General features: G+C 41.9%; 1 protein-coding gene across 4 annotated transcripts in view; it reads right to left on the bottom strand.

Moving 5' to 3' along the window:
- The window catches only part of ATF6 (activating transcription factor 6), an 82,569-nt gene that overhangs the window by 13,159 nt on the left and 42,143 nt on the right, over positions 1 to 27,267 (bottom strand). For all 4 annotated transcript variants that reach the window (XM_063343231.1, XM_063343230.1, XM_063343233.1 and 1 more), the window contains exon 15: positions 6,778 to 6,862. In XM_063343231.1, the coding sequence (XP_063199301.1) occupies positions 6,778 to 6,862 (85 nt within the window). The remainder of the gene's footprint in view (positions 1 to 6,777; positions 6,863 to 27,267) is intronic.

Below are 27,267 nucleotides of genomic sequence, written 5' to 3'. Positions count from 1 at the left end.
CACAGCAGTATCGGCATTCAGAGTTAACAAACATCTAGAAGATAGGGTCTCTGCAGTGAGACACATACTCGTCCAGTTCTAAACTGAATGTGGCTCCTTCTGCAACTCCATACTGGCATCCATGCTGGCAGTTAAGGTGATGGGTTTCTTTTTTCTTCTACTTTGTGGATTTTATATAAGTGTGTCATTTATATGGACAAAACAATCTGATGTAATAACTCGACACTGGCATTGGAAATACTAAGGATGAAGTAAAATTAATTTATGACACATTCTCTACCCCCTCCATGAAGAGTGTGTTCCCAAGAAAATGCCATCTGTAGCATTTACCCTGTCTATCCAAGGAAGACCAGTCACACTTGGCCTGCTCTATCACACAAAGCCCAAGAGATATTCTTTTTCGTATTAACGAAGGGGCAAAAAGGCACAGAAGATCATCTGAAATCATCTTCCTGTTCTTTTGAATACATAAAAATAGGTTACTCATTTAGCAATTTAGGTAGACAGCTCATTATCAAAAGTCACTGGGGAATAAGCCTTTATGATTTCATTTCTCGATCATTTCCTGTCTAACTAAATAAACATGAACTCAAGTGACACAGATACCATTACTTTTGTGTGCAGATTCTTGAACGATTTCTTTCATAGTTTTTTGAATAACTTAATCTTCTCCATCCTGTCAAAGACAACATATATCAACAGACAATGGCTGGGGAGAGCAAAATCTCTCAGAGACAACCAAATCTGTTGAAAACTTCTACTTAATATTGAATCTAGGCAATGACCACTTCTAATGTTCAAGTTTGAGGGGGTTATTCTGTTTTGATAAACTGCGCTTTAATATCACTTTGAAAAGAGAACAAGAGTGAGAATAGCAACATGTCACAATATGACTAAAATCTATGGTTAAAATTCCTTGATACAATCTGTTCTGCCCCAAGTTCAATCCTGACCTCTACTACATGAGCACGAGAGTTGAAGTACATCTGTGACATTAGCAAACCATCCTAATTACAGCAGAACCACTGTAATGTGACATGCTGTTTGTCCACGACTGCACACAGGAGACAGCAGGCTCTCGCTGTTTCTCAGTCCAGACTCAGTAACTGGCTGTTGCAGTGAGGTCTAACTGAAAGCTAACCACGGCTCTGAATTTCCCCTGGTCAGGCTTCACCAAACTACTTTTATTCCTCAACTGGCAGCTCAAGAAGTAGAGGAGTGGCATTTTCAAAATGGCCTGTAGACTTACAGCATGGAGACATTCTCAGATATATTTTCCTACATCCTGGTTCAGAGGTCTCGATGCTTTGAAGGATTCTCAGTGACCTTCTTAAAAACCCTTAGCAGCCACCCTTCTTCCATCTCACAGATAGACCGTAATCCTACATGTACAATTTCCAGAGCCTTCTGCTCATGCTCTATAGCTTGGTAAGGCTGTGCTGAGTTCTCAGCAATTTCTGCAAAATCCAGATATAAAAGCAGAAACAACAAGAGAAGTATCTCTACAGATCATACTTGTGTAGCCGAGAGGAATCCTCTCTACCTCCTCGAGTGTCATGAGCTTCTCAGTATGGGGACAACGACAGCATCTGTGAAAGGGAGCAACAGGGACTAAGATTTGGCCTCTAAGCACGAAGAGAAGAATGAACCAACAACAGCTAGAGATAACTGGGGCCATTAGCCTCCTGGAAACTGTTCTGAAGCTATTCAAAGTGAGAGAGAAGGCTACCCAAATGTTAAGCAGCAACCTTCAGGGAAGACAGCTGCTGTAAAGCGGTATGTATTGTTTTAGACCTTCCTCATTCAATGGCTGACTGGGAATTCTGCTTCTTGCTCCAAAAGACGGAAATGGCATCTTTTGTTTGCTTGACCCTGAAAGGCAGAGGAAGTTGGAGACTTTATTTATTCAACCCCAAGACATGGGAACTTAGAGAACATTGTCACTTCCCAAAGAGCTTTTGTTTTTATTTTCCTTCTCAGCCTGTGTGGGTTCTGTTTGCCTTATGGATTTTTCACAGACAGTTTGCTACCAGCCATGGACATCTGTGAGTGGCTTTTGCACGTGGCTGTCAGTTGAAAGAACATTCTTTGTAGCTGTATGCAAATAATCATGCTGCTTGATGGCAGAAATCCCTCCAGTTTTGATCAAAAAGCCTTACCACTAGATTTATTATTGACCATTTTAATTAGAACATGCATTATTTCAGAGCACTTTTGAAGTCTGTTACATTAGTATGATGACGGATGCTAGGAAGGAAGGGGATGCTGAAGAGCTAGCCAACACAACAGAGCACATGGACTTTGCAGAACTCGCCATCCTATTCACAGTAAATTTCTGCATTTAGGAGAGTATTTTGCTGTTGTGTTTGATGAAAAAAACCAACCCTTAAGAGAACAGGGTTCCTTAAAGACCAGGAACATGCAAGTTATAGAGAGTCAGGCACACAAACAACTATCTCAAAGGCAGGCTGAAGACAAGCCCCATTGTGTGACATCAAACTAAGGACCCACTCAGAATATTTGTATAAAATTCAAACCTCTCTCTGTCATGGCTGCTAATTCGCAGAAAACGAGCCTTGGATCTCACCAGTAGGTGAGAGAGACCAGTACCTACTTACCAGTAGGTAAGAGACCCATCAGGTCTCTTACTTTTGTTTGGCTGAGAGTGGAGACACCAACTCCCAATTTAAAGAGAACAAATGATGGAAGGACTTTCACACACAGGGAACTCTTTTGCACAGGGATCCTAAGAAGAAAAAAAGGCCTTTTTGGTCTTTGTGCTGCTGCTGTGGCCACCAGTACTCATGGTGAATACACACCTGCACAGACGTTTACAGCTGCTCCTACCAAGAGAAAGCGCAAGATGTGAGAGCATCTAACCTAATCCCAGGGAGAAATGCATTATGTAAGGGGCTTCTTGGGCTAAATGTCGAATGCTATCTCCTACACTGAATGACTGTACATATGTTCTTACTTTTGTGTGCTGCAAGGAGAGGACTACTGGTGGTGCGTGCTGAGCCACAGAACTGCAGGCATCCTGCAGAGACAAAAGGCTTGTACTTGGGGTAGGAAGAGTGACTTAGCTATGCTGTACTCTATAGATTATTTTGATCCAAAGATCGATGTTATAACCCGCTGCATTTTTTACAGCAGTTAAGTAAATACAAGGCTAATGGCAGATGTTTTCATTTAAACTTCAAGAGAGGCACCGCCTATACGTCAATTTGGAATTGGTGTAATGAGCCAACAAGACTCTGAATTACAATAAAAGCAAATTTAGAAATGAAATCTACTGGAGACTTAACTGGTCTCAAGTGCATAGTTAGATTTCTAAAATAATAGCTGCAATCCAGCATAACAAACATGACTTGCTTAAAAACAAAAGCTGGAGTTTAACTGTAATTTGCAGTTGGCTTTCATTCCCACGAGAAACTGCGAGATATTTCTTCTTGGAATAACTTCTCAGTAAAGCCACACCAATGGTGCCCCCCAAAACCATGTACACTGGGACGACGACTACCCAGTTCTTTTTTCCCTCCAGGCTTACCAACCCTAAGGTCCTTAAGGTACCATCAGGCAAATTTTCTGAGTGCTACCTGCGTCCACAAATGCTGGGGCTTTGTTGTTGGGCAGAGGCACGTCAAAACGTGGACATAGGTGGCTGTGGGGACCCATGGGGGAGCTGTACTGAGGGACAACAGCCAGCAGGGAAATGGGAGGAGGGTAAAGGGCAGCAAGAGCATCTGGGGAGGCAGAAATGGAGGAGCTGATAGTAAGTGCTGGCTGTGAACTGGCGGGGGGTGGCCCAGCAAGCTTGGAAAGGGGCTTGGAACAGGGTGGGGAAGAAGGAATTAGTAAAAGGGCAAGAGGGGAGGGGTTACATTTGCCAACATGTAAGGAATTACTACATATTTTTTTTTTAAATAATATTTAAATATATTTAACATATGTCAACATATTAAACATATTTAAATACTTAAACATGTTTCTGTCATCTGCAGAGAAGCCCTCAATGGGGAGTTTGATCGCTTACCTTCATGCTCACAGAGGGGAATGGGCAATCTAAGCCGACCAGGAGCACAAGCACATAAGAGGAAGTCATAAGGTAATGGCCATTTTTACTCTTTTCCAACATACAACTACTCCATAGTTTTTATCAAGTTTTTATCTTGAAAATGAATAAAGTACCGTTAATTGCTTTGTACAATAATATTCTCTTAAACTTCCATCTTATTGAATGCACACATACACACACTCGTCTACTACAAAATTTTCTGCTGAGATTTGCCATTAGCTGCAAAGTACCGGCACTGCCCCTGGCCAGATTTGCCCCAACTCTTCCCTCCAAGAAGAACTCTTCAAACTGTAAACTTGATTCTGCATTGTACACTGATGAAAACTGCCAGGCCCATCTTACAGAACCATGTTGTTAACCTCCATGCAGAGTGATGTAGGACAGTGAATCACAACTCATTTTAATTCCTAATCTTTGTCCGTACCTGTTCTCTGTTCCTGCAGCTGGTGCTGGGAAGGGCTCAAGCCAGCTAAAGGCAGAGTCTCTAGCAGAGCTCAGAAGGCACTCAAGCAATCAAAGCGCAATCAGAAAAGGATGACAGTCCTGCTGGGAAAAGACTGTTCAAGCAGTTCAAAGGGTTCTCGACTGAACTGCAAGCTGTTTCATGTTTGTAAATAGTGTCATGGGTTAACTTTAGTACACAGAAAAATAAAAGATCCTGCAGAAGAAAGCTGCACAAAGTGGAAGAAATGAAGTTCCGAAAAAGTTTCAAAGCAAAGGCCACTTCAGTTGCATTCCCTTCATCTCCTCTGCCAGGGTTGTGGTAGCAAAAAGGAAGGGCGAGTAAGTGGCAGAGGAAAAGGTTTCCCTTCGTCCACAGAGATCTGGTTGAGACACGAGAACAGGCAGGAGAGGACAAGTTCTTTCACTGAAAGTTTTCCCAATTCCTCCCAGGGAGACCTGTCCTCTTCTAGCAGCCAAATCTCAGCAGGTGGACAAAGAATTAAGGTGGGCTTAAAAGAACAGCAGACAGCTGGGAGGAAAGCTTTGTTGTCAGCTAACTTCCAGATGCTTGTTCCTTTCCTGCGGAGGCGAGGGTGGAGGAGCAATGTTCTCAAAGGAGAGAAATGGGTTCTTCTCCAGACAGAACTTTTTAGGGAATTGTCTCCTCCACGTAACCTACTAATAATCAAATTAAAAATCAAGCCAAGTTACCTACTGGCTCTTGTGCATCTTGTAATTTTTTTCCTAATACCTGGCTGAGTGTCACAGAGAAAGCTGTGTTTGATGTCGTTGTTTACTTAATGCTATGCTTGTGTCTCATCTGTTTCAACATCCCTGCCCAAATCCCTGGACATTATTTTATTTCCTGGATTATGCTGATGTCCTGAAGAAAAATCCCAAGGAACGCAAGTAACTATAATTTCACAATGTTTCATTATTAACGAACGATAAGATTTGTCACTGGATTCTGATGTGTATTTTCCAAATTATATTTACTTCAACAACTGAAAAGTTATTTCAAGTAAAACAAGACTCAGCAACATGTTAGGAAGAAATACTTCGTAATTTAGAAATCGTGTTTGTTCTTCAAGTGATAAAGTGCTCATTTGCACGTGATAATTCAGCTCAGCCAGAAAAGGATTTTTGTAATGGACATGAAAAGGGAGCTTCAGGCAGATAAATGCCAAAAATAATTCTGATACATCTAATAAAAATTCCCCTAACACAGCTGGTTATAGATTATCACACTCGACTTACTGTACTGCATGGGAAAATGTAATTATCAAAATGTTGAAAGCTTGAACGGATTTTTTTTCCCATAGTTTACGGAAATTTACATCATCAGACAATGTTTTCGGCATACTTGAATTTAACAAAAACATTTGGGTTTATGATTCACTTGTACTGTAAAACACGTAAGTTTTAAACAAGTATTATGTGCACAGATATTCAGAAAGTAAAGTTTGCACTGTTACAGGGTTCATAATGCGTTTGGTGACTGTGACAGTGACCCTGTGCCCCAAACATGTCCTAACTTGGCAGCTCCTCACCATATGAATTAATAATATATTTATACAGTTCATGTCCTATCTCTCATGTGGGACTAAAATGCAGATCAAGAACATTTCTGTTCGCTAATAAGCCTGGGACTCTAGTGCAAGGCTGCTTCCTCTGCTGTCCTGCAGCACTGTAACATGATGATTATTAATCCTGACCACTGCAGAGAGGTCCCACTCACAGTGAGTGTTGTATAACAGAGTGGTAAACAGCTGAGGAAGCCAACGGAAGGCAGTCAGCACTCTAACAGACCAGTAAGGCCAAGGAATTTGCCCTGTCGAGCAGGCATAGGAGGAACCCAAATGAGAGGATGAGGACAGTCTCCACACTACATGGGATCTTTGCAGCCACCAAGTTAGAGAAGCTAGATCACATTCAAGTAACCCTTAATCAGCTGTGTGTAAATCACTGGGACTGGACGGCACCACCCCTGAGTCCTTGAAGGAGCTAGAATGAGATACTGCAGAACTGCCGGCCAAGGCACGTAGCCTCTTGTTACAGTCTCGGTGACCAGGCACTGGTGATTTGCCAGCACCCCAGCTCCAGCAGGGACCCTGGCAACTACAGCCCAGTAATGACCAGTTTGACTTCTTTCTCAAAGCTATAACGACAGACATTTGGTCTAAGTTTGGTTTCTATATACAAGTCAGGCACATCTCATTGAAATAATTCTATCGTTCTCTTTCATGTTTTGGACTTACCATTGATGTTTACAGCTGGCAACACTATAGACATCTTTGGTCTTCTGGTCTTGTTATGTGTGGTGGCTGGCAATAACAGGTGGTCCTGGAAAACAGGGGAAAAGATGTGTTAAATCTACCCTGGAAATACGAAGCTGGGAAAATTCCTCTCCATTCTGTCTTACAGGCATTCCACATAAGACTATTTAAAACATCTTAACAAGTTCAAATCGTTGAGGGAGTCTTCCAAAAGTCACAGCAATTGCTCATGCTGTGTAACCAAGAGGAGATCCCTACTGCATGCAGCAGAATATGAAAAAGCCTTGACCGTGTGGAAAGAGATGGAAACTCCTATCAGGCCTTCATTCAACAGAGAACTTATATATATGATTAAAGCAATTTAACTTGACTTCAATGATATTTAAACATGTGGTTAAAGGCTTTGCTGAAATGGTGCATTTACTTGCAGTGCTGTCTGCTTTATATATAAATGACATCTTGCTATATCTATGTCAAGCTCTATACCACACACCTTGTGCAGTAGGACTGTATCAGTCAGGGCTGTGATGGAGTGTGAAATATAAGCTTTGCTGACAAAACCTAGCAGGGAAGTTTGACAGCAAAGCTGTGCTTCAGTAGCTTATCTCAGCTGTGAGGTGGCTGAGTGCTGCTATAAGACAGCCGTGCTCAAACTAACTACCCTGGGTTTTAGCAGTAGAAGCGGCATCTGCAGGAGACACTCTGGATATGGACCTGACCTGCAAAAAAAATGCAGCCTGTCTTCAGGTTTTTTTGCTGTTGCTGAACTCAAATTGCTCAACTTGTAACCTGGGAAAATATGGTTCTTCCCTTATCAAGAGAAGTAACAGAACACAAAGCACTAGTCCAGCCATCTCCCATATTATCGTGCTATGCTGATCTAGATGGACCAAAGAAAGACTACTGAGGGAAGCTTCCTAATAATTAGGAGCAAAAGACTGTGTTTACATAATTAAGAAATTGAGTTGAAATTTCTAACTCAGGCTCTAAGCAAAACAAAAACCTGCCAATCACTAAGTATCTTTCCCAGGCCCTAAAGAATTAATGGAAAGGTTTATTTTCACAGCCTCTGTTTGCCCCTTTCCCGTTCCCAGCAATGCCAAATTCATTCCCAGTGTCTCTGAGAACAAAAGCCAGCAGGTGCCACGATATCAAACGTGTAGAACAACTCATTAAGTACTTTTTGCAACTGTCCTAAAACCAAATCTGAACATCCGCCTTTCACTTTTCAAGACCCAGCCACCTATCTCATATGGTTAAAAAGAGGAAACAAGTTTGATGCTCTCATCCCATTTCATGCTTTCCCATTTGTAAAACTCCCATGATATTTTACAAACTCAGCAATCTGAAACTTCCCATGCAGCCCTTCAGCTCCCTGGTTAAGGATAAGAACAGGCATACAAACATCTCATGCTTTTGGTCAAGGTTATCTTTTTGGCAGATGGAATTAGACTTCTTTCAGGATAGAGCTGTTAACTTCTTAATGTCAGCATAACTGTATTTTCCCCATTTTAATATCTAAACACTAAGATTCAGGGAACTAAGTTACACATAAAGTTGGGTGTTAAATATATCAAGATATTCTGTGGATACATTGCAGAAATATCACTCCCTTTTTTTCCCACCAAAAAATCCCCCAAAAAACCAAATGACTGACCATGCGAAGAAAACATTACTTCAAAAAATGGCTGTAATTAAAAACATCTTGGTACCAAAATTATAAAACCACTCTGGTATAATTCTCAGACTACATATGTAATTCCCATTTCATTTGTAGAGAAAACCTCTGGTGGTGCCTAGCCCAACCACTGAGATTAAGACAACACTCAGTCAGATGATGAACTTTACAGAAAAACTGTTCTTGAAATCCAGTGTTCCCAAGGGAACAGGCCAAAGATAAGATGTCCATTAAAACCCCATATTGTAACAATGTCCTTGTCATGATTTGATGATTATTTTTAACATCACTTAAAAAATGCTTATCCTGTTTTTTTTTTTTTCTTTTTCAATGCTTCTGAGAATCTACACCACCATTACCTAGCAAAACACAAGTACTACACAGATGATCACCTGTGAATCTGTAACATATCTGAAGATTGATGCTGGACTGTTTTTGCGTATTAATGGTAATGGCACCTTTACTTACTGTATGTATAAAATGTATTAAGAACTATCACAAAGACTTTACAATCAGAGTACCTCTACAGAAATTAACAGCAGTGTCATGACTGAAATTCAAAATTTCTGGATAGCAACAAAATTAGGAAGATTCCCCAGCTGCCTCCTGTATCATTACCTTCTTGGCTGCAACACGGGAGGTTCAGGCTGGACATTCAGAAACAGTTTTTCACCTAGAGCATGGTGCAATCCTGGAGCAGGTCAGCACAACGTCAGGGGATTTCTGTCCTTGCAGGTTTCCAAGACCCAGCCATACAAAGCCACGGCTGCCCTTATCTAGTGTCAGCAACAATTCCAATTCAAGGAGAAGGTTGGGCTAGGCACCACCAGAGGATTTCTCTACCCATTTTGATGATCCTGTGATTCTTTTTTTGCAGTCCACGGGACAGACACTGGCAGTGCCAACTTCTCATGAGGGTCCTACGGTAACTACAGAGGCAGTGCAAACATCTCAGACTTGGCCTTTACCAGCGCTGCATCTCCTCTATCATGGTTAAATTCAAAGACTTGGCTCAGACTGACTCTGCAGTTAACAAATTTCATTTCCATGACTACAATGCAGACAAACTGTGCACTACTACTGCTGGGCAGGTTCAGATTCCACCGAACTGACCTGCTTGAAAACATTACTTTATTCTAACCCTTGTATTGAAAATGAGATGTAAAATTCATCTTTCTTAGTTCCACCTCACCTAGAAGCCATTTTTTTGTAAATAACAGGACGCAGATTTAATAGCAACTCATTATAGACTTCTGGGAATGACGTTTCAAGAGCCGCAAAGAAGAAATGAGCAGCTCGCCACTATCTGCTCTGCTTCCTCATAATTCTGGCCTAAAACAAAACCACCAAGTCATTTTCTGGTAGACCAGTCAATTGAAGGGGGCAACTCCAGCAGGTATTTCGCCCTACACTAAGAGAGCACAGGACATGACAGGAGCCCCAGAGAAGCCTGCTGCTCTCCAGTGAGTATCACGATAATGAGGTCCAGTTCAGACCAGTCAACCAATGTCCAAACACCTGAAGCTGTATTAAATGAATCCCACCCAGTCTTCTTTCCCTGATTCAGAGAAACAAAAGGAGCATTGTTTTCTAGACCACAATTACAGACATTCAAAATCAAAGAGATATAAGAAGGAGAACAGATACATAAAATGCTGATATTATAATTCTAACCTAGTGAAGTGAACTTATTTTGCACGCATCATGGCAGCCCAACACATCCTGCTCAGCCACACAAAATCCTTTTAGAGACAGAAATTGGTCAGACAAAAACTTTGATACCTATTATCTATGCATTGTTACTAGCAAACCCTCCTCACACAGCCTGACAAGATCAACTCACTGCGTCTGAAACAAAGTGCATAGAGAACCATTTTCGATGAAGCTGCTGTGCTACCCAAGACATTAACTTCCCATTAGTTTCCAGAGTCTGAAATGTCTCCTACAACTACACACCCAAGTGGTATGTTCATGTATCAATTCACCTGCTACTCCTCTGTTTTACTGGAGCAGTTGGAACAGCGTGGGAGGGAAAACCCAGACTCCTGCTCCCACAGCGTAGTGAAATAATGAATACGAAGTAATTTACACTCACATCTGTGTATCCAAATATGCTTTGGAGTTGCCGCACAACTCCCCAGTGTTTCAACACTAACTTTGGAGAAGCAGACACATAAAAAGCCAGTCAGCCGTAAGTTCAAACTGCTACCGAGAGCCAATGCGCAAGATGCGCAGACTGTCTGGAAGTTGAGTACTGCCCATCTCTACTAAAAAGAGCCATTTTTTAAAACCTGCAATTAGGGAGATTTACCCATCTCCCTAATAATTTTTAGCTTTCATACGCAGGAGTGTCCGTCTGACAATCACGCCTAACTTACAAAGTTTCATAATTACCATCATTCTACTTTGAAGGCAAAGATAACAGCTGGTATGCTGCAGAGTATCATAAATATTTTGCCTTAAAAAACTTAGCTATCTACAGTTATCTACAGCGTTCTTGAGTCCAAAAGTCTTCAAATAGCCCCCAACTTTCATTTGAAAGCAATACCTAACTATTTATATGCAACATAAGCGAGTATATGGCTTAGTGAAATTAAACATTTAGAAACACTGTTTGAATGTATTTCTAACATGTAAAATATTTTGTCCTGTCCTGTTCTCAAGTATGCTGAACTGCATCCCAGAGGGGGAGGCTGATGCTATTACTCATCTCTAATTTTAAGCGCTAGACAAAAATATCTAAAATTAAAACGCTGTTTGTAATATTAACACATGGTATAAAACTGAAAATGAATAAAAGCAAATCTTACAAGTCAGCATCTGGCCCATGAGCATGAACGTCAACCAGAGGCAGAATAAATCACGACTATTACCCAACAACAGATGGCCTTAGCTTGGGCCAAGATTTGCACTTAGATGAGATGACAATTTAAATAGACGATGCAGACCTGAGGCTGCTGGCAGAATGACTGGAAAAATATCAGCCTGGAAAGACAATATTTCAAACGAGACCCTAGCTCTACCATTCTCATTTTGCTTTTGAGTATCTCTACAGTTCGGTGATATTGAAGCCAGATTAGAGGGGCAGACAGATAAATATAGATATAGATACTAAAAATCCAGCCACAAACGTATTACCTTAATTTAATGAGCTGGGATACAGAAACACGTTTTTTCCTGGGGATAAAGTCTGAAGCTGTTACTTGTTAAACTTCTTATAATAATCATATTTATTAAGTCCTTGCCACCATAAAACATTCTGAGCACTATATAATTAGAATATAATTAACCAGAGTTGTAAACGTTTAGAAATAAAGTGCCCCTGCAGAATGAATTTCCTTACAATCTCTGCTGGCTATTTCAGTGCCTGTTGATCTGCTTCTGGACTCGACGACACATGGAACTGCAATAAAGATTTTAAGGCTTCTTGCATAAGATCAGTGTTGTCAGGGCTCTAACAGGGATTTAGCTTTGGAGCCTCATGTATCTCTAACCCCCCCAGTCAACTGGCAATGGAAATCCTGTTCCACTGTGCTAGATTATTCCAAAACTGGCTGCTCCTGCAGCTTCAGACTGAGTCTCATGACACATGGTATGCTTCTCAAAGTCTCTACTACCTGGATGGGTGACAACTTGCAAGCATCTTAGCTTTCATTTTTAAACAAGAAAATAATTGTTTCTAAATCTCATAGTTAAAGGACATAAAGAAAATATCATCACTGCATACCACAAAGTTTCATTAAACAGAGAGTAAACATGCTACTCAAGGGTCTTATTTTTTATTTTTTTTTAAACTATCATAATTTCATAAGCTGGACTCTTGGCTTTTAAATTATTAGAATTGGCAATATTGCTTGTTTTGGCTTTTGCAATGGATGTCTTATCAGCAACACTACACCCAGCAACAGACGCTTCCTCGCGGAGCAGTATGCTACCTAGCTATGGGCAATCTGCAGAGCTCCTCCTCCATTTCTGGCTGTTTGAAAGAAACACAAAGGAATTAGTCCTTGCAACATGCCCGCGATGGAGGAAAATGTTACCAGTGCTATGGGGAATGTTTAGAGGAGATGTGCATGCATTTGAGGGATGCCTGAGCGACACGGGACACAAAGGAACGTATTTCCAAACCTGCCAAGGCTCTGCACTCTCAGCATGAGCTGTCTTTCCTCCTACCCTTGAGGTTACTTATCTGTCAAATCAATTCCCCTAGATTTTTCTTACCCTCTTAGCTGCTGTACTGAGGTAAAGGTAAGTATTTTTCAAAGACCATTCCTAATGTCTCGGGCAAAAGCTTTACCAACTAGAAAATAATTGACATAACTTGATTTAAATGTGCTTTATTACAATTTATTTAGCACATCTGCCCACGCAAATGTTGTTTTTCATGCTACTGAAAGGCAAGCCATGCCTCTGACCCTTCCCAGTGGTTTGGAGCACGCACCCTTGCGAAGTATAGGTGTGATCCTTGTGGCAGCCATGCCTCCCCTCCTGCAAAACAGGCCCTAACTCACTTCTCACAAAGACTTTGTCAAGACGTCCAAACGAGCCTGCTCTCCGTTTTACAGATCCACCTCTGACAAACTAAGGATAATGTTTTCAAAAACAAGTGACATTTGTTACTTTACAGGAATAAAAGCTCCAAGGAGACTGGATTAAAATACCAATGGAAAAACCTTAATGTGCTTTTTGCGTAATTTGCCTTGATGAGGAGATTTGATCTTTACCATTGCCTTGGAGACCAGCTCTGTGCTAGAATATCGCAACTAACAAAGACAGTTGCCAGAGCAAAGTGGGCAAATAGAGCCGAGTGCCTGGGCATGCCAAAGGGTACTCTGTCCAGGCAGCTTCAGAAGGTTCTTACAGTAAACAAACACTGTAGCTGGGCATTTTTTCATCTCTGTTTATGACTAAGAGGTCTCGGAGGGAATCATGCCTCAGTCTCTTCCAGCCTGAATCTTCACGCTGTGATTCCACGACCATATTACAACCACTGTTGATACAGGAAGGAGCTTCCTACATCCCACTGAAGTGCTGGCAGCTCCCCAAAGCTCCTGTGGGTAATATTTGTCTTTAATGGCACTGCTTTTGGCAGGGTTCAATGTATCCTGATAGATTAAAAGCTTATCTATTAACTATCCAACCACGCCCAGTGATCTCAAGATGAAACAGATAGAAGGCAAGTGGGGTTTTGACTGTAAAAAATTGTGCATCAAATGCACGTAGCGTCTTGCAAACCTATTTTTTTTAACACCTTCAGGGATTTCAGGTCAATGAGATGACACTGGACCTTCTTTAGATTTATGCTTTTGGCCATACAAAGATCGTGAAACAAAAATGTGCCTTCACAGCCCCTAAAAGCTGCTTGCAACTGCAGAGACTGCCCAGCACAGGTCCTCTGAGGAGCTGGACTTTTTAAACCCCTGGGCTGACAGAGCCAGTGAGACAGCTTTTCTTTCATAAACCATAGATTTCACACTTTTTGAAAATCTCAAAATAATTGTTTCAGACTGTCTGGCTGTTGCCAGCGATGTGAGGTTTCTGTCCTGATCTCCTACACAGGCCACCTGCAGGGAACCTGCACCGAGCAGCAGCGCAGCCTTTGGCACGCGACTCTTAACTGGGAAAGAGTACCTGTGAAGCTGGAACTCGACCCTGAAGAGAGCCAGGGCTGAACTTCAGCAGCTCTCTGGTCACAAAAGGAGGCTGTTCTCCAGGGAACAGAACTCACTGCAATGCACTTGTGGCCTAGGGGCTGATTCTCATTTACCCCAGGAGTTCCTCACACTGCCAAGCACATCGCCCAGCTCACGGTGTAAATGAGAATCAGGTCTTGGCATATCTGTTTCTGGTTTCCTCTGTCAGTCCAAAGAGGACGTGTATGAAAGTTTACAAATTTGTAGAGGAAATGGCTGTATAATTTCACCATTGATTCGTCTGGGTGATGGCAACCATATGGCATCCCGAGGATACACCACACTGGATACAGCGCTGGTCCATCTGAACATGCCAGAAGTTCCTGCAATATTGCTCTCTCTACCAGAGTGCATTAAACAGGGCAGTCACTACAGAGAGGAGGGTGCCTCTGAAATGACCACTGTCCTACCAGTTCGGTCTTACCCTTACGTCTGAAAAGCATAGTGGTAGATTTAAGAAGAGAAAAAAAGAGAGGAAACCAGTTAAAACCTCTACACAAATTGTGACTCACAGCTACAGTACTTGCTTATTATACCGTGAACTGTAAAGCTGCCTTGTTTTTTAAAGTTGATGTGCCTTTTTTTTCTTTCTATTATTTTTTAAAGGTGGACCTTATAATTCCAAACGGATTTACTCACCCCATCATGGATCCTTACACAGAATCCGTGACATGCAAAGATGAATATGGGAGCGGGTGAAAGATGGGATAATGACGACAAGGAATCCACAGAAAAGCCGCAATAAAAATTCACAAGGTCTCAGCCTCTCTGCACCAGCTCTTGACAGCCCACCCTGGGAGGCCCCAGTAGCTTTACTATTTTGGGTTTAACAATAACCATTTAACTTAGTTTGTGAGAGTTAAGAGTTCTGCATATATTAAACTTGAGGTTAGCTAGCATGTATTAGCACAGTTTGATTTTGCAGCATACCAAAGAGAGTTTGTGATCGAGAATTCAAGTCCCAGTCCCTAATAATAGAATTTAATTACTTTTCTAAGTTTGAAGCCTACTGCAGGGGGGAGGGCAAACTGTCCCATAACAGGAAAGCTCCCAGAAGCGGTGGGAATAGAGCTTCTTTTTCTGTTTTTATTTTTGCCAAAAGTGCTCCTATTCACACCGATGCTGTTCCAATCCCAGTGTTTCTGTGCACAGGTGTTTTTTACAGCCTATACTTTGCACGCAGCAATGAAGTGATGAGATATGCGTTTTATTTAAGCGTTTTACCAGAAATAGCTCAATCCCACAGTCAATAAAATGTCCTGTAGTGTAAGATTACACTTTTCTGACATTCCCAGAAAACTTTTTATAAATAACACCTAACTGCACTCTGGAACACTTTCTGGTCCCTGTCCCTGCAGAAGAGGGAGTTCCTATCCAGTTTAGTTCCCACATGAGGGACCTTTCATGAAGAAGTCTTTAATGCCTTTTATTGCCAACTGTGCTACTACCAGATGTGATATGGCCTAGGCTCCAAAACTAAACTAACCGGAAAGCACCTCGCTGTGAGTCAGAGAGCCTTGGGAAAATCCCAGAGACCTCAGAGGAATGGAAAATTCACTCTGTCACAAGCCTCCTTTGGAGGAGTTTCCTGTGTTCCCTTGTCACTGCAGCAAGTCCACGAGGGGGGCTCAGCTTTGGAGGTCAGCACTAAGCGTTTTCTCAGTGTAAAGGAGAACCAGTGGCAAAGGATCTCCTCTGGATTAAGAACTAAAAAGGTTATGGAGGCTACTAAGGATATGGAGGCCTGCCGTGAACTGTGTCCTTCTCTGCAGCTCACAAGCAGAGACAGAAAACATCAGTAAAGCAATAATTACTTTTTGTCCTTTCTCCTTTTGGATTGAATTTATGTTATATTGCTATATATATAATATATATATATAATATAACAATATATTGTTATATTGTTTTATATATATATGTTATAAGACCAAAAGGAACCTATAAAACAGAGGCCAAATTAAAGTGACCTAGTTTACATTTTTAAACGCCTCAGGCTGAGACATTTATTCAAATCATCTCTCCAGTAGCTCTTGACTCCCAAAAGATCCAAGACATAACAAGCAGTCACTACATGCTTCTATTTTAGAACAAAAAAATCTCTCCAGGTGTAAAAGCAGAGTACCCAGTTTCGCAATGACTTGAGGGAAACTAGTCTTTCCTGCTGCTGAAGCTGTTCCTGATTTCCTCTTCCTGCCTGCCCTGGGCTGGGCATTCCTGCTGCTGCCCGAGCTGCTGCCGTCCTCCTCTGACTCTAAGGAAAGCCAACTCATCTTGCTGAGACGGAAACAAGCAGTGTGTACAGATATGACACTTTCCCCTACCTGTCTTCCAGCCACCAACCATTTTCAATTAGTGTTTTAGGTATCTTCTACCAAAGATATCACTTCTATATGTTTGAGTAGCTATTAATAGATTTCTCTTCCCCAAACTTTCCCAGTCTGTTACATCTGTTTCCCTTAACAGATGTAAACTTATAGCATCTATAATGCATTTTGGCAAGAAGTTCCTCAAGTCTACTTCTACTGTATGAATCGCTTCCTTTCCTTGGTTTGAACCTGCGGCCTCCTAGCTTAGCTTGCTGCCCTTTGTTTCATTTGGTACCCCGCTCAGGTCCTCCAGGTAGAAGATCAACATTACGATTGAGAAAGCAAGAATAGAAACGCAAGGGAATCTCACTACTCCATCACGGTTTGAGCAGACCAACACAACAACCTTCTAATACACCACAGACTACAATGCAAAGTATTACTTAGACCCGCTAAAGGCAGCTGTAAAGCATATGTCGTCTAAAAGTGGAAAATATTGATATAATATTCAGTTTTTCTATTCTTATGGTTTACAATCCGGTTACTCAACTTGTAAGGCCAAAAAGGAGGAATTACGCCTTAAGATAACACTGAAATATGCTGATAAGTATGTATCTATTAGTCAAACAGTAGAACGTACCCAATGGCCTCTGAGAAAGAATCCTGTCTCACTTCAGGAATCAGAATATGAGCACACTTCCAGAAGACAGGCCCACTAACCTTCTGTCTTACCAAAACATCTGTCTTCAGCCTCTTAACAAAGCGACACCATCCGCAAAATGACCAGCTATTCTCAAGCTCCCCATTCCTCTGCAAATCCCTCGTTCTGAAATTACCCAAGATGAACCCCCCTCGTTTCCATTCAAGCTTTTTGAATCTCACTTTTGACTTGCAACACATCCTAAATAAGAGGCACAAAACACCATCAGCCTTCCCTTGTGAACAGGGCATACTCTGGGAAATCACAGTTAGCAGAAGCTTGCGTGTACGTACATTAATTAGGCACATGATGAGGCACAGCAAAGCCAGTCTGATTGCAAAGGAGAATGAGGTGAAGACACCCCGTTCAGACTTTATTTCTATCGTAAATATACTCTTCCTTGTCTTTATTCCTTTGTATAGGAAAGAAAAAGAAAGCAGAGACTGGACAGAAAGTCAGCCAATTAAACTTGTCTGCAGAACTGCTTTGCAAGGCCCAAAAGTAAAGAACAATGCATGCATTTGCTATGATGTAATTTTGGTTTGGCGGCAGATTAAAAAAAAATTCCTAAACGCAAAGTAAGAGGATGTGAAGAACAGAATTCTATGTTTAAGTAAACAGTTTTGGTTAAAATTGTATAGGAAGACTTTTAAGGACTTGAAAACGCTTTGATAATTTGTGTGTTATTTGTGAAAATTAGTTGAATTTCAAGATAAACTGGAAAAGATATGTGCATATGAATAGTTGACTCAGTTCTGCACTTCTGTGAAGACAAAAAAGAATCCCAGCTTGCACTGGTGGAAAAGTTCCTCCTGTTACATTTGATAAGGATCAGATTTTCTTCTACAGGCTCTCTCAATCAACCTAGTATCATAAAATTTAAAAAAGTTTGCTCCAAATTATTTGAAAATTATGTTTCTCTGCCATTTTCTGTCCTTCCCATGGGCTACATAAGCACAGAAATGCAGTTTATCTGTAACTTCCAGCTGAGGCTGTCAAAATTATCTCTCTAGATTTTACAAAGTTGTAAGACCCAAAAGGAATTAATTGTTTTATTACTACTACCCATATGAAGAAATTCCCCTCCTTCTCTAATTCACTGCAGCAGAGCTCTGCTTTTGCATAGCATCTGCAGGCTATTAGTTTTGCAACTGCAATCTGTAATTGCAAAAACATGTAATTTAGGTAGGGCATGTGAATAAGGTCCAGGAAAACCAAAAAGGATATAATCCAGATTCTTTGCTTCTCTGACAAAACGTTAACCCAAAGTTTCTATATTTGCTTGCAAGACCTCAGGTCTTCTACATAAGACAAATTCTGTATTCCCAGAATTACTGCCCAACTGGAGACTCAGCCCCAAAAGAGCACACACAATACAAACTGGAGTGGGCAATGTTATTACACACACCTTTTTTTCCCCACTGTTCTGCCTTTGCAGCCCTGCCACATAAGCAGAGCGCCAACCAATGCAAAAAATGACGTGGTTTCATGGCCACGCTTCTTGGATCCAGTATCATGAGATGGACTAGACTGTAAATCCTGATTTCTCTCTACATCAGATTCCCCACAAAACAGAAGCTCAATGGGTAAAAAGAAATTTACGTCAGGCTTTCTCCAAATGCTGGATCAACATAACACTGTGGTTTAAAATCCATTTGCTAAGGAGGCTGTGCTCTGCTTTCTCTTCCAACTGAGTTCAAAGGATAGTGAAGTACTAGAACCTGTTGAACTAACTTTATGGTGAGATCTCCATCCTTAGAGGTCTACAGAGCCCACTTGACAATGCCACAGCCAACCTCACAGTGTCGGCAACAGCTTTCCCTCACACAGGAGGCTGGACCAGAGGGCTCCTCTGAACACCATTTCTAAGATCCACAAGGACCTTGTCTCAAATTTGGAAGGGTCTGTCAAGATTATGCTTCTGCCTTATCCTTTCACTGCCTTACTAACTTGCAGGCCATTCATGAAAAGACAGTAGGAGAAAGATGTTGATAGCAATCAATCAGGGCTACATACACATGAGAAACGTTTAGGAATAGCTACAGAAGTCCATGAAAGGCCACAGTCTGTGAGTGAACATGCCTCTGCCAAAATAATTTCCTTTCAAAGCAGAAGAAAGCATCCTTGTTTACGGAGCAAAAATGCCCACACATGCAGGTAGTCGGGAATGAAAGAGAACTTTAAAATTCTAACCAGAACAACTGTCAAGTAGAGTCCTGACTTTAAGCTGTTTTAAGTCAAGGCAATTAATTTGATCACAGTATGTTCAATCGTACAACACATGGCACAAATCCAGCCCTGGTTTGAAATTACTGTCTTTTTGCCTTCTGCAGCAACAGAAATAATTTACTAAAATCTCCCACTGAATCTCCACACTATTAAGATAGCTGCAAGGTAAGAAGTACACCACCTGCAGCTGTCACTGCAACAAACCCATCATCTTTGATGGCTCAGCCAAAGAGCCAGAATTTGAACGCAGATGCAGGACTCAGTCTGAAGGACAGCCTTTAGAAAATGGATCCAAAAGATGTCCTGATGAAAATAACAATTATATTTATTACTGGTGCACAGGTGAATGTACATTTTAAGTTTTGGATAGTAGAACTGCCAGACTGTAAAACTCCATTTTACCGAAGCTGCTAATTATTCTAAAAAGTACGTACGTGGTCCGTCATATTGTAGAAAAGAACCAAACTGTTCATTAACCCAAATACTGAACGTGAGCAGATGCATGCTTGAGTGGAACAACTAGCATGGGATTTATCTTAAAACATATTTTAGTGTCTGCAAAAAGAACGTACATGTCCTTTGCAGCCAGGATATCGGGTACTGTATTCAAATGTGGTTTGAGGGAATAAAATGACATTTGGACAACACCAACTTACATCTCACAGTCACTGTGACTTTCTCCCTTTTCCTCATCCTTCCGTTGATCTGAGATTGTTACTAACTTGTTGGCAATACATTCACTGGGGAGGGTAATGTATATGGAGGAGGAAACAAAATAAATTAAAAGCAGTGAGTGGCAAAAACCAGGAACAGCTTCAATACTAACGACAGGAGAGAATAAAGTAATAGTCTGAATTAAATTCTCGGCCAAAATAATTGTTAAATAGATGCAATTAAGGTTATCTAGAAATGATCCCAGTTCTGCAAATTAAATTTCTGCTCTGTCGAAGGTTTCAGTCAACAGTGAAACCCCAAGCCCAGTAGCAGAGGGTGCTCCTCTCTGTTCTCCCTGCTGGGACAGCCGCAGCTCGCTGCTGTTTGCCCTCGACTGCCCAAGAGCAGACAGCGACAGCCTGATTCTAATCTGCAGCCAGAGAGACGTTGCTTCTGAGAGCGCAGCAGATGTACAGGAAATTAGCAGCAACAAATCTTTCCTAATTGTGGAAGCTGAATCAGCTACACAGACATACATCAGAAGGACTGGAAAGTTTCTGTTAGAAACATTTTTTTATCCCTCAACTTTCTGGAAAAAGCAACTGACCATGAGTTCAGTCTCTGGCGATCTCCTCTTGCCCCCCATCCTCTAGCCTCTTATGCTCAAGGTACCTGAATATACCTCTTGATCTCTCCAAGGGTAATTCCTCTTCACTGAGATGGAGGGTATCACCTCACAGCAGTGGCAAGAAATTATGTTTAAGGTCAGAGACAGAAAGGTGTTTTAAAAATACAGGCAGTACTTTCAGTAAACTGCCTTTGACCTGTTTTTAAAAATTTAGGTATCATTTGCATTGTGAGTATCTGCTGGGTAAAGTGACTGTAGGTGCATCTCTCTGAGGAACCTAAAGAAATGGGTGCTCTTCCTTCTCTACTGATCTATCATTTTCCCTCCCCTGATTTCACTACAGAAAATGGTTTCCCCCTCCTTCCACATCCTGCCGAAGCTGAATAAAAGCATGCCTTTATATAAATATAAATTCAAATGCCACCGTCAAACCCGTAAGAATAAGACAACATGAGAGATACATAAAGAAACACAACCAGATAACAAGGAAACATGCACTCTTCCCAGCCAGCAGCGAGGCTGCATTTTTGCCCGAATCCCCTAGGATCTACCCAGAGCCCAGCAATGACTTCAGCTCATTGAGACTTGGGTGGGTCTCTGTACGCCTTGGCAGCAGGGACAGGCAAAGTTCCTAGGCCGCCGATGGCTGGACGGTGGTCTGGCACACTGGGGCCAGGGCTGGTGCTCCAAATCCAAGCTGCCTTTTGCTTTTCTTAAAATGTCGGTTCAGAGGCAGCAAGGTTTTAACATCAAGATGCAGTGGGCTGAATCCAAAATCGACGGCAGCGTTTTAATCTGTGCAACGTGTATCGCATTACAGATGCTTGTTGGAAAGATGTTTCTCATTGGGCAGATCCCAGGACATCTGTACGGCTATGGATTGATCAACTATTCATAGTTTCTTCTAATTAAAGAGATATTCAATATAATAACGTTAAAGAAGTTGTCACCTTTGTTACTAATAATCTCAGTTAAAACATGAGAGTATGAAGTTCCCTTTCATTTTTTTGACTGTCGGTTTGCTTAACTCATGTTTACCCCAGCCTGATGATCTTCCTCCTCTTCACATTTCTAGCTAAGTTTCCCTTCTAAATCTCAATTCTGAGTCCAGTTTTGTTGCTAAGTGCCTACTCTATTTGAATCTCTAGTGTTGCCGAGGAAGACGTAAATCAGTTCTGAAAACAGACTTCATTTTATAATGGGAAAAATGGCTACAAAGATTTAATGTTTTCCCCCCAAAAAGAAAACCTCAAACCAAAACAAGAAAACAACCTGATAGAAAATTGTCTTAAAAGCGGTAAATAAGTTACATCATTAACTCACACTTGGTGGCAAAATGGATCTGCATGCCTGACATTCTTCCTTAATCACCCCCAACCTACCTTACAAAAGTACACTTGAGAATGGCTGGGCAAATCCTACAGGTGGCTGACCGCTCTGACCCCCATGGCCACCAGAAAGGAGAGGAGGAACCTCCCTCCTTCAGCCCTCATGCTCCCTGCCAACCTCTGGCAATTGTCAGACTCTCCTGCGAGTCCCCTGAAATCTTCAGGCCATTTTTCTGCCAACACGATAAAATGGCTCAAGGACGGATCTGACAGAGCATGCACAACCAAGGAAACACTGGCAACAGGAACTCTTCTTTCTGGTGGCGGTAAACTGTTTAATTGGCTCACTGCCTTTTACCCTAAAAAAAAGCCTGGAAGCTACTCATGTAGCTAGGGAAGAGAAGAAATCATCTAGTTTTGAACAGCGTGAGAGCAAAGCATTATTATTTTCTTTTTTTTTTTTTTTTTTTTTTTTTTACTACAGCGCTGTCAGAACTCATACACCCCATCAAAACGTACAGCACTGTGATGGAGGCAAAACACTGCACTTCTCATGATGAAAATGGCAGTTTCCTTAGAGAAAAGCTTTCTCTTGTGACAACAATTGTTTACTTGGATCCTGGTCTGAAGCCTGACTGATAAATGATCAGGGGTGTAAACTGGCACAAGAACATCACACTCCCTGTCCGCCTTGTGACTGTGCATGTGAGTAGCTGCCCGTCTGTCTGCCATAGCAATTGAATTAGCAAGATCACAGGCAACAGCTTAGATTAAAGAGAGTGAAATGTCAGCTCCAGGAATATAAAAACGTAGCTAGATGCTTGCTTGCATGCTACTCAAAAGATCCATCAAGCTATAGCTTTCAGCCTGGGCCTGTCTCTCGTCCTGGAGAGCAATATGTTTTCTTCTATCAGTACTTGCCAACTCTCAACCACATTTAAAACATAATGGCTCAAGCAAATAGAAGCCTTTCATCTCCCCACTTAGGGTGAGATTAATTTTTTCCAGCTTTAGCTGTCTGACAGAGCTGTCTAGGCTCCCTTCAAAAACTATAGAAGGAGAGAGGCACCTCCAGAAGGAAATTCAGTCCATGCAGCGGAAGGTGTTTGGGATAGGTGGGAAAAACTGAGGGGCTTTTCTGCCTCTATTGAGTGGAGAAGGAACCTTGTGTGGTGCTTGAGAATTTGTGGTGCCTGGTAGTTTGTAAAGAAGCAACAGAAGTCTGTGAAATTATTTAAGAAAAAAACCAGAAGTATTAGAGGAACACTGCAAATCACGCAAACCTAAGCCAAATGTGGGGAGTGTAGCCAGGGCATTGAGGAAAGTTTTGTCACCTTCTGTTCATCATTGATGAGACCACAGCTGGAACACCATGTAAAGTTTTGGGTCCCCTTCTCTTCTCCCAGCCAAAGATGGATATGGGGAAACTGAAGAGAGGCCAGCAGAGGCTGGGTGGTCAGGGCTTGGGGCACGTGGTCTGCGAAGAGAGATGAAGGGAGCTGGGCTGGTTGAGTCTGCTGAAGAGGAGACAAGGGGGCCAACCTAGGAGCAACCTACAACTAGCTGAAGGGAGTTACAGAGACAACAGAGCCAAACTCTGTAGTGCTGGATGACGGCCACGTGTGGTGGTTTGGGACATTCAGATTCTTCACCTGCCAGACGGTGCAGTCCCGCGATAGGTCATCACAGAGGCGGCAGGTCTCCTTATTGTAGGTGGGTCCCAAGACTCAGCTAGACCAAGACACAGCTGATTTAGTGCTGACAATAGTCCCGCTTTGGACTAGACACCTGCAGAGGTCACTCCAGCAAACACTCCTATGATTTTGTGAACATTCACAGTTTGAGCGCAATTGTTAGCAAGTAAAAAACAAAACTGCAACACTGCACAAGACTGTTAGTGGATTTTTACAAAATGCTTTTCATTAAGGATTATTTAGAAATTCTGGTGTACAAGGAGGTGGTGCCAGTGACACCAAACAGAAATGAATTGGTGCAGTTCTCTGTGCACATCTCTCTTGACACGTGCCCTAACTTAAACATCTAGAAACACAATAAATGCTTTTGCCTTCAAGTATTCTAATTATGTACATTTTGCTTGTGAAACAAGAAGTCTCACGCTAATTTCAACATTTTCTGCCAACATACTGCAAAGTATGATGCAACCATATCAGAGAACCACAGAAGCCGTGTTTTCATAAATGTGGGTTTTAAAAATGAAATGCCCCATTGAAGCCACTGGAGTTTCCAGCTTTTCTAACTATTTCAAAATGCAGGGGACACTTAGGTCAAAGAAAGGCTCTACTGGAATTTTAATCATAGAATAAAGATGTGAAGAATGATGCATGAAGGTTTTTAGACAAGTTAAGTACATCGCTGTACTCTTGTACACTGAGACTACAAATACTACGGCAAAATAACTGATCTCACTGTGTGGATAGCATCAATTGCATGGGCACTTTTTTTTAACCACGTGAACCATGCTCCCATATGAGCCATTCCCTCTTTTTCTTACTACTGTAGTGGTTTTAATTCTACACAAAAAGAATGAACATCTTGGACTCAGCACAATTTCTGCAAAATATCAGAGAGGTACTGAGCACCCTGAAGGCACTAACTCGTAATCCTCTCCTCCAACACAGCTGGAGGGCCACTCAGCTCGTCATTAACCGATTTAATATGTGTAGTCTCTATTCTATTACCCCAGCTGATCAATGAAAAGACGTAATCAGGCCCACAACACGAAGGTACACAGAAAAGCAAGAGCCTGGGGCTAGTTCATCCTGGTGCATGCGCTCCCTTTCATTTCCATTCCCTCTTGCCCTCTGAACCTCTCCTGGCTCTGCAAAGCTACCCCTGACCTGCACAAAGGCAGTGTGAACTCCAGGCAGTCCCGGAGCTGCAGATCATTTCCCGCTCTCCCTCTGATCACACAGAAATCTCTTTATAAGAATACCAACAGCATGCACAGCCCTATAACAACTGCACATGCTGCCAGTGGGAAGGAAACACAGACAAGGAGCACAGCGATGCATCGTTTGCTGGGTCAGATTCAATATTGTAATTTCATACCAGCCAACGCAGCTGCAGCAAGGCTTTGTCAGGATGTTTTCAAACAGAAAAAGCACTGCAAGCAGATAAAGGTGATTTGTAACAGAATCGAACAAAAGGTACCATAGCCATTGGTGCCAGGGTTCTGGGTTTGTCTTCCTTCTTTTAATCCAGACCAGTCCTGTTCTCAGGCATCTATTTTCTATGAGAATTGAATTACTGGAAGTGACTTTTATAAGCAAACATGTAAATTCTTGAATCAACTATTGAGATTTGGAGAGACTAAGTAAATCACAAGGGCTGTCAGTTTTGATCCACGTGCAGAGGTCCTAATCCGCAGGATAATGGACGGTGATGGTTATTAATGGCCAGGAGAGCAGAGGAGGGATAGGAGTGCTGCAGGGATTTAAATGCCAATTATTCGAGAACATAGAGGACATCAGGCTGTTCTCCCTGACAAGATCTGCAGCCCTGCTCTCTGTACGCAGACACACATGTGCAAGATAACGAGACTGAAGTACTTACACACTTTTAACACTCACTTGTTACATCCTTTTGGCAAGTCACGTGCTGTGGGTAAAATCCTTATCCTGGACTGCCATCCCAAACTGACACTAACCAACTCTACATTGGAACAGAAATATCCTGTCATGACATTGCAACAGTTTACCCCGCTGGCTTAACACTCCTTTTTTAGCATTTGTAGTATCACCTCTGTGTTTAGCCTGAAGCTAAAGAGTTTCTTTCTGCTTGTGTAAACATCGTTCTTTACACTTTGTCTTATTCTAGAGAATATCCTAGAGCCACAATTAACTGCTTTTGTCAAAATTATACACCAAGAAAACTGCTGCATCTGTCCTTTTTCTCCAAATGACAGAGTGTTTATGTCCCATTTCATTTCTGTACACATTTCTCTATGTTGGTGCTTGAGAAACTAAGCTTGAGAAGTTCGGAAACTTCTTGCCTAGATGGTATGCGGCACCTTGGTTGCCTGCCGGAGAGTTACAGCTTATGCCTGTAAGCACATACCGAACAGATGGTTTAGCAAAATCAAAGAGGAACCCACAGTGTATTTCCCTGATGTCAAGGAAATACCCTTCTGGAGATGCTAGCCCCAGACTACTTGAGAGAGCAAAATGGTTCCTTTTCAACCTCATTTTCCAGTAGTCACCTGCCCAGCGATTGCCTACTGAGCTCCTGATCCTAGTGAAAAACTCCTGGTCTGAGCACTCAGGACTGTTCTTAGAAAGTAGGAGAGTCCCACGCTGGTTTCCTGGAAAGGAGATTAAACAAGGGCCTCCCAGATGCTAACAAGTGACTTAACCCAGGAACCTCCACACCAGCCAAGGCTTCAGGGAAGGAACCATCAATGAGGAACAGCTTGGGAATGTCCATTTCTATAGTCTCAGAGGAGAGTATTGTTTAACACACAGGAGCCTGGCTGGACTTAAATCAAGAGACAACAGCCTGTGTACCTTCCTTGCACAGAGCGAGCTCTCAGTCTGAGCACAGCTTAAGGTCCTTTTCCTCATATTGGGTATTACCCCTCTTTGAGATAGCTCATACTTCAAACCTTATTTTGGATAGTCATGAAACCAAGGAACAATAATAATCACTCATGCAATGCAATGCTTAGTGGACCTTTGCTAATCAAACTCCCAGGGCAGTGGCCCACGGGATTTAACAGATAGGCCATTTCTACCTAGGATTTTAAGCGGTGCACGTGCTGTTTGAGTTGTTCACCTGTCCCTCCCGCGTAGCTTTGCCTTCTCTTGATGAGAAATACTTTCTAGTGCCAAAATTATTCATGGGCACATTTTAACGTTTGTGATCAAAACACAAAGAGGATTCCCTCAAGAGTGGTTTACAGCATGAAAGATCTCTCAGCTTTGCCCAAGATATTCCAAATTCTGAATCACTGACCCAAAGCCAGACAGTTTCCATCAGCTATGCTGGCAAAACTGGAGTTTATCCAGCTACGTGGTGAGAAGCAAGCCATACCAGGCATGAAGCAAAATGATTTCATTCTCAGACCCATCTCTCCACTTTAACTGTCAGAAACAAAAGTCCACCCTACTGGGAGCTGGTATAGAAGTATATTTTTAAAGAATTAAGTGGTGAGAAACTGCTGTGGACACAGGTAGAACACACTTATATAGGACTCTAATAAAAGAGCGTTTAGCCATAGAGCCTACACTTCTGCAACAA

Source organism: Chroicocephalus ridibundus, chromosome 8, assembly GCF_963924245.1.
Source record: "Chroicocephalus ridibundus chromosome 8, bChrRid1.1, whole genome shotgun sequence".
Taxonomy (NCBI): domain Eukaryota; kingdom Metazoa; phylum Chordata; class Aves; order Charadriiformes; family Laridae; genus Chroicocephalus; species Chroicocephalus ridibundus.
Note: the sequence above shows the minus strand (reverse complement) of the source record. Positions and strands in the feature narration are given on the sequence as shown.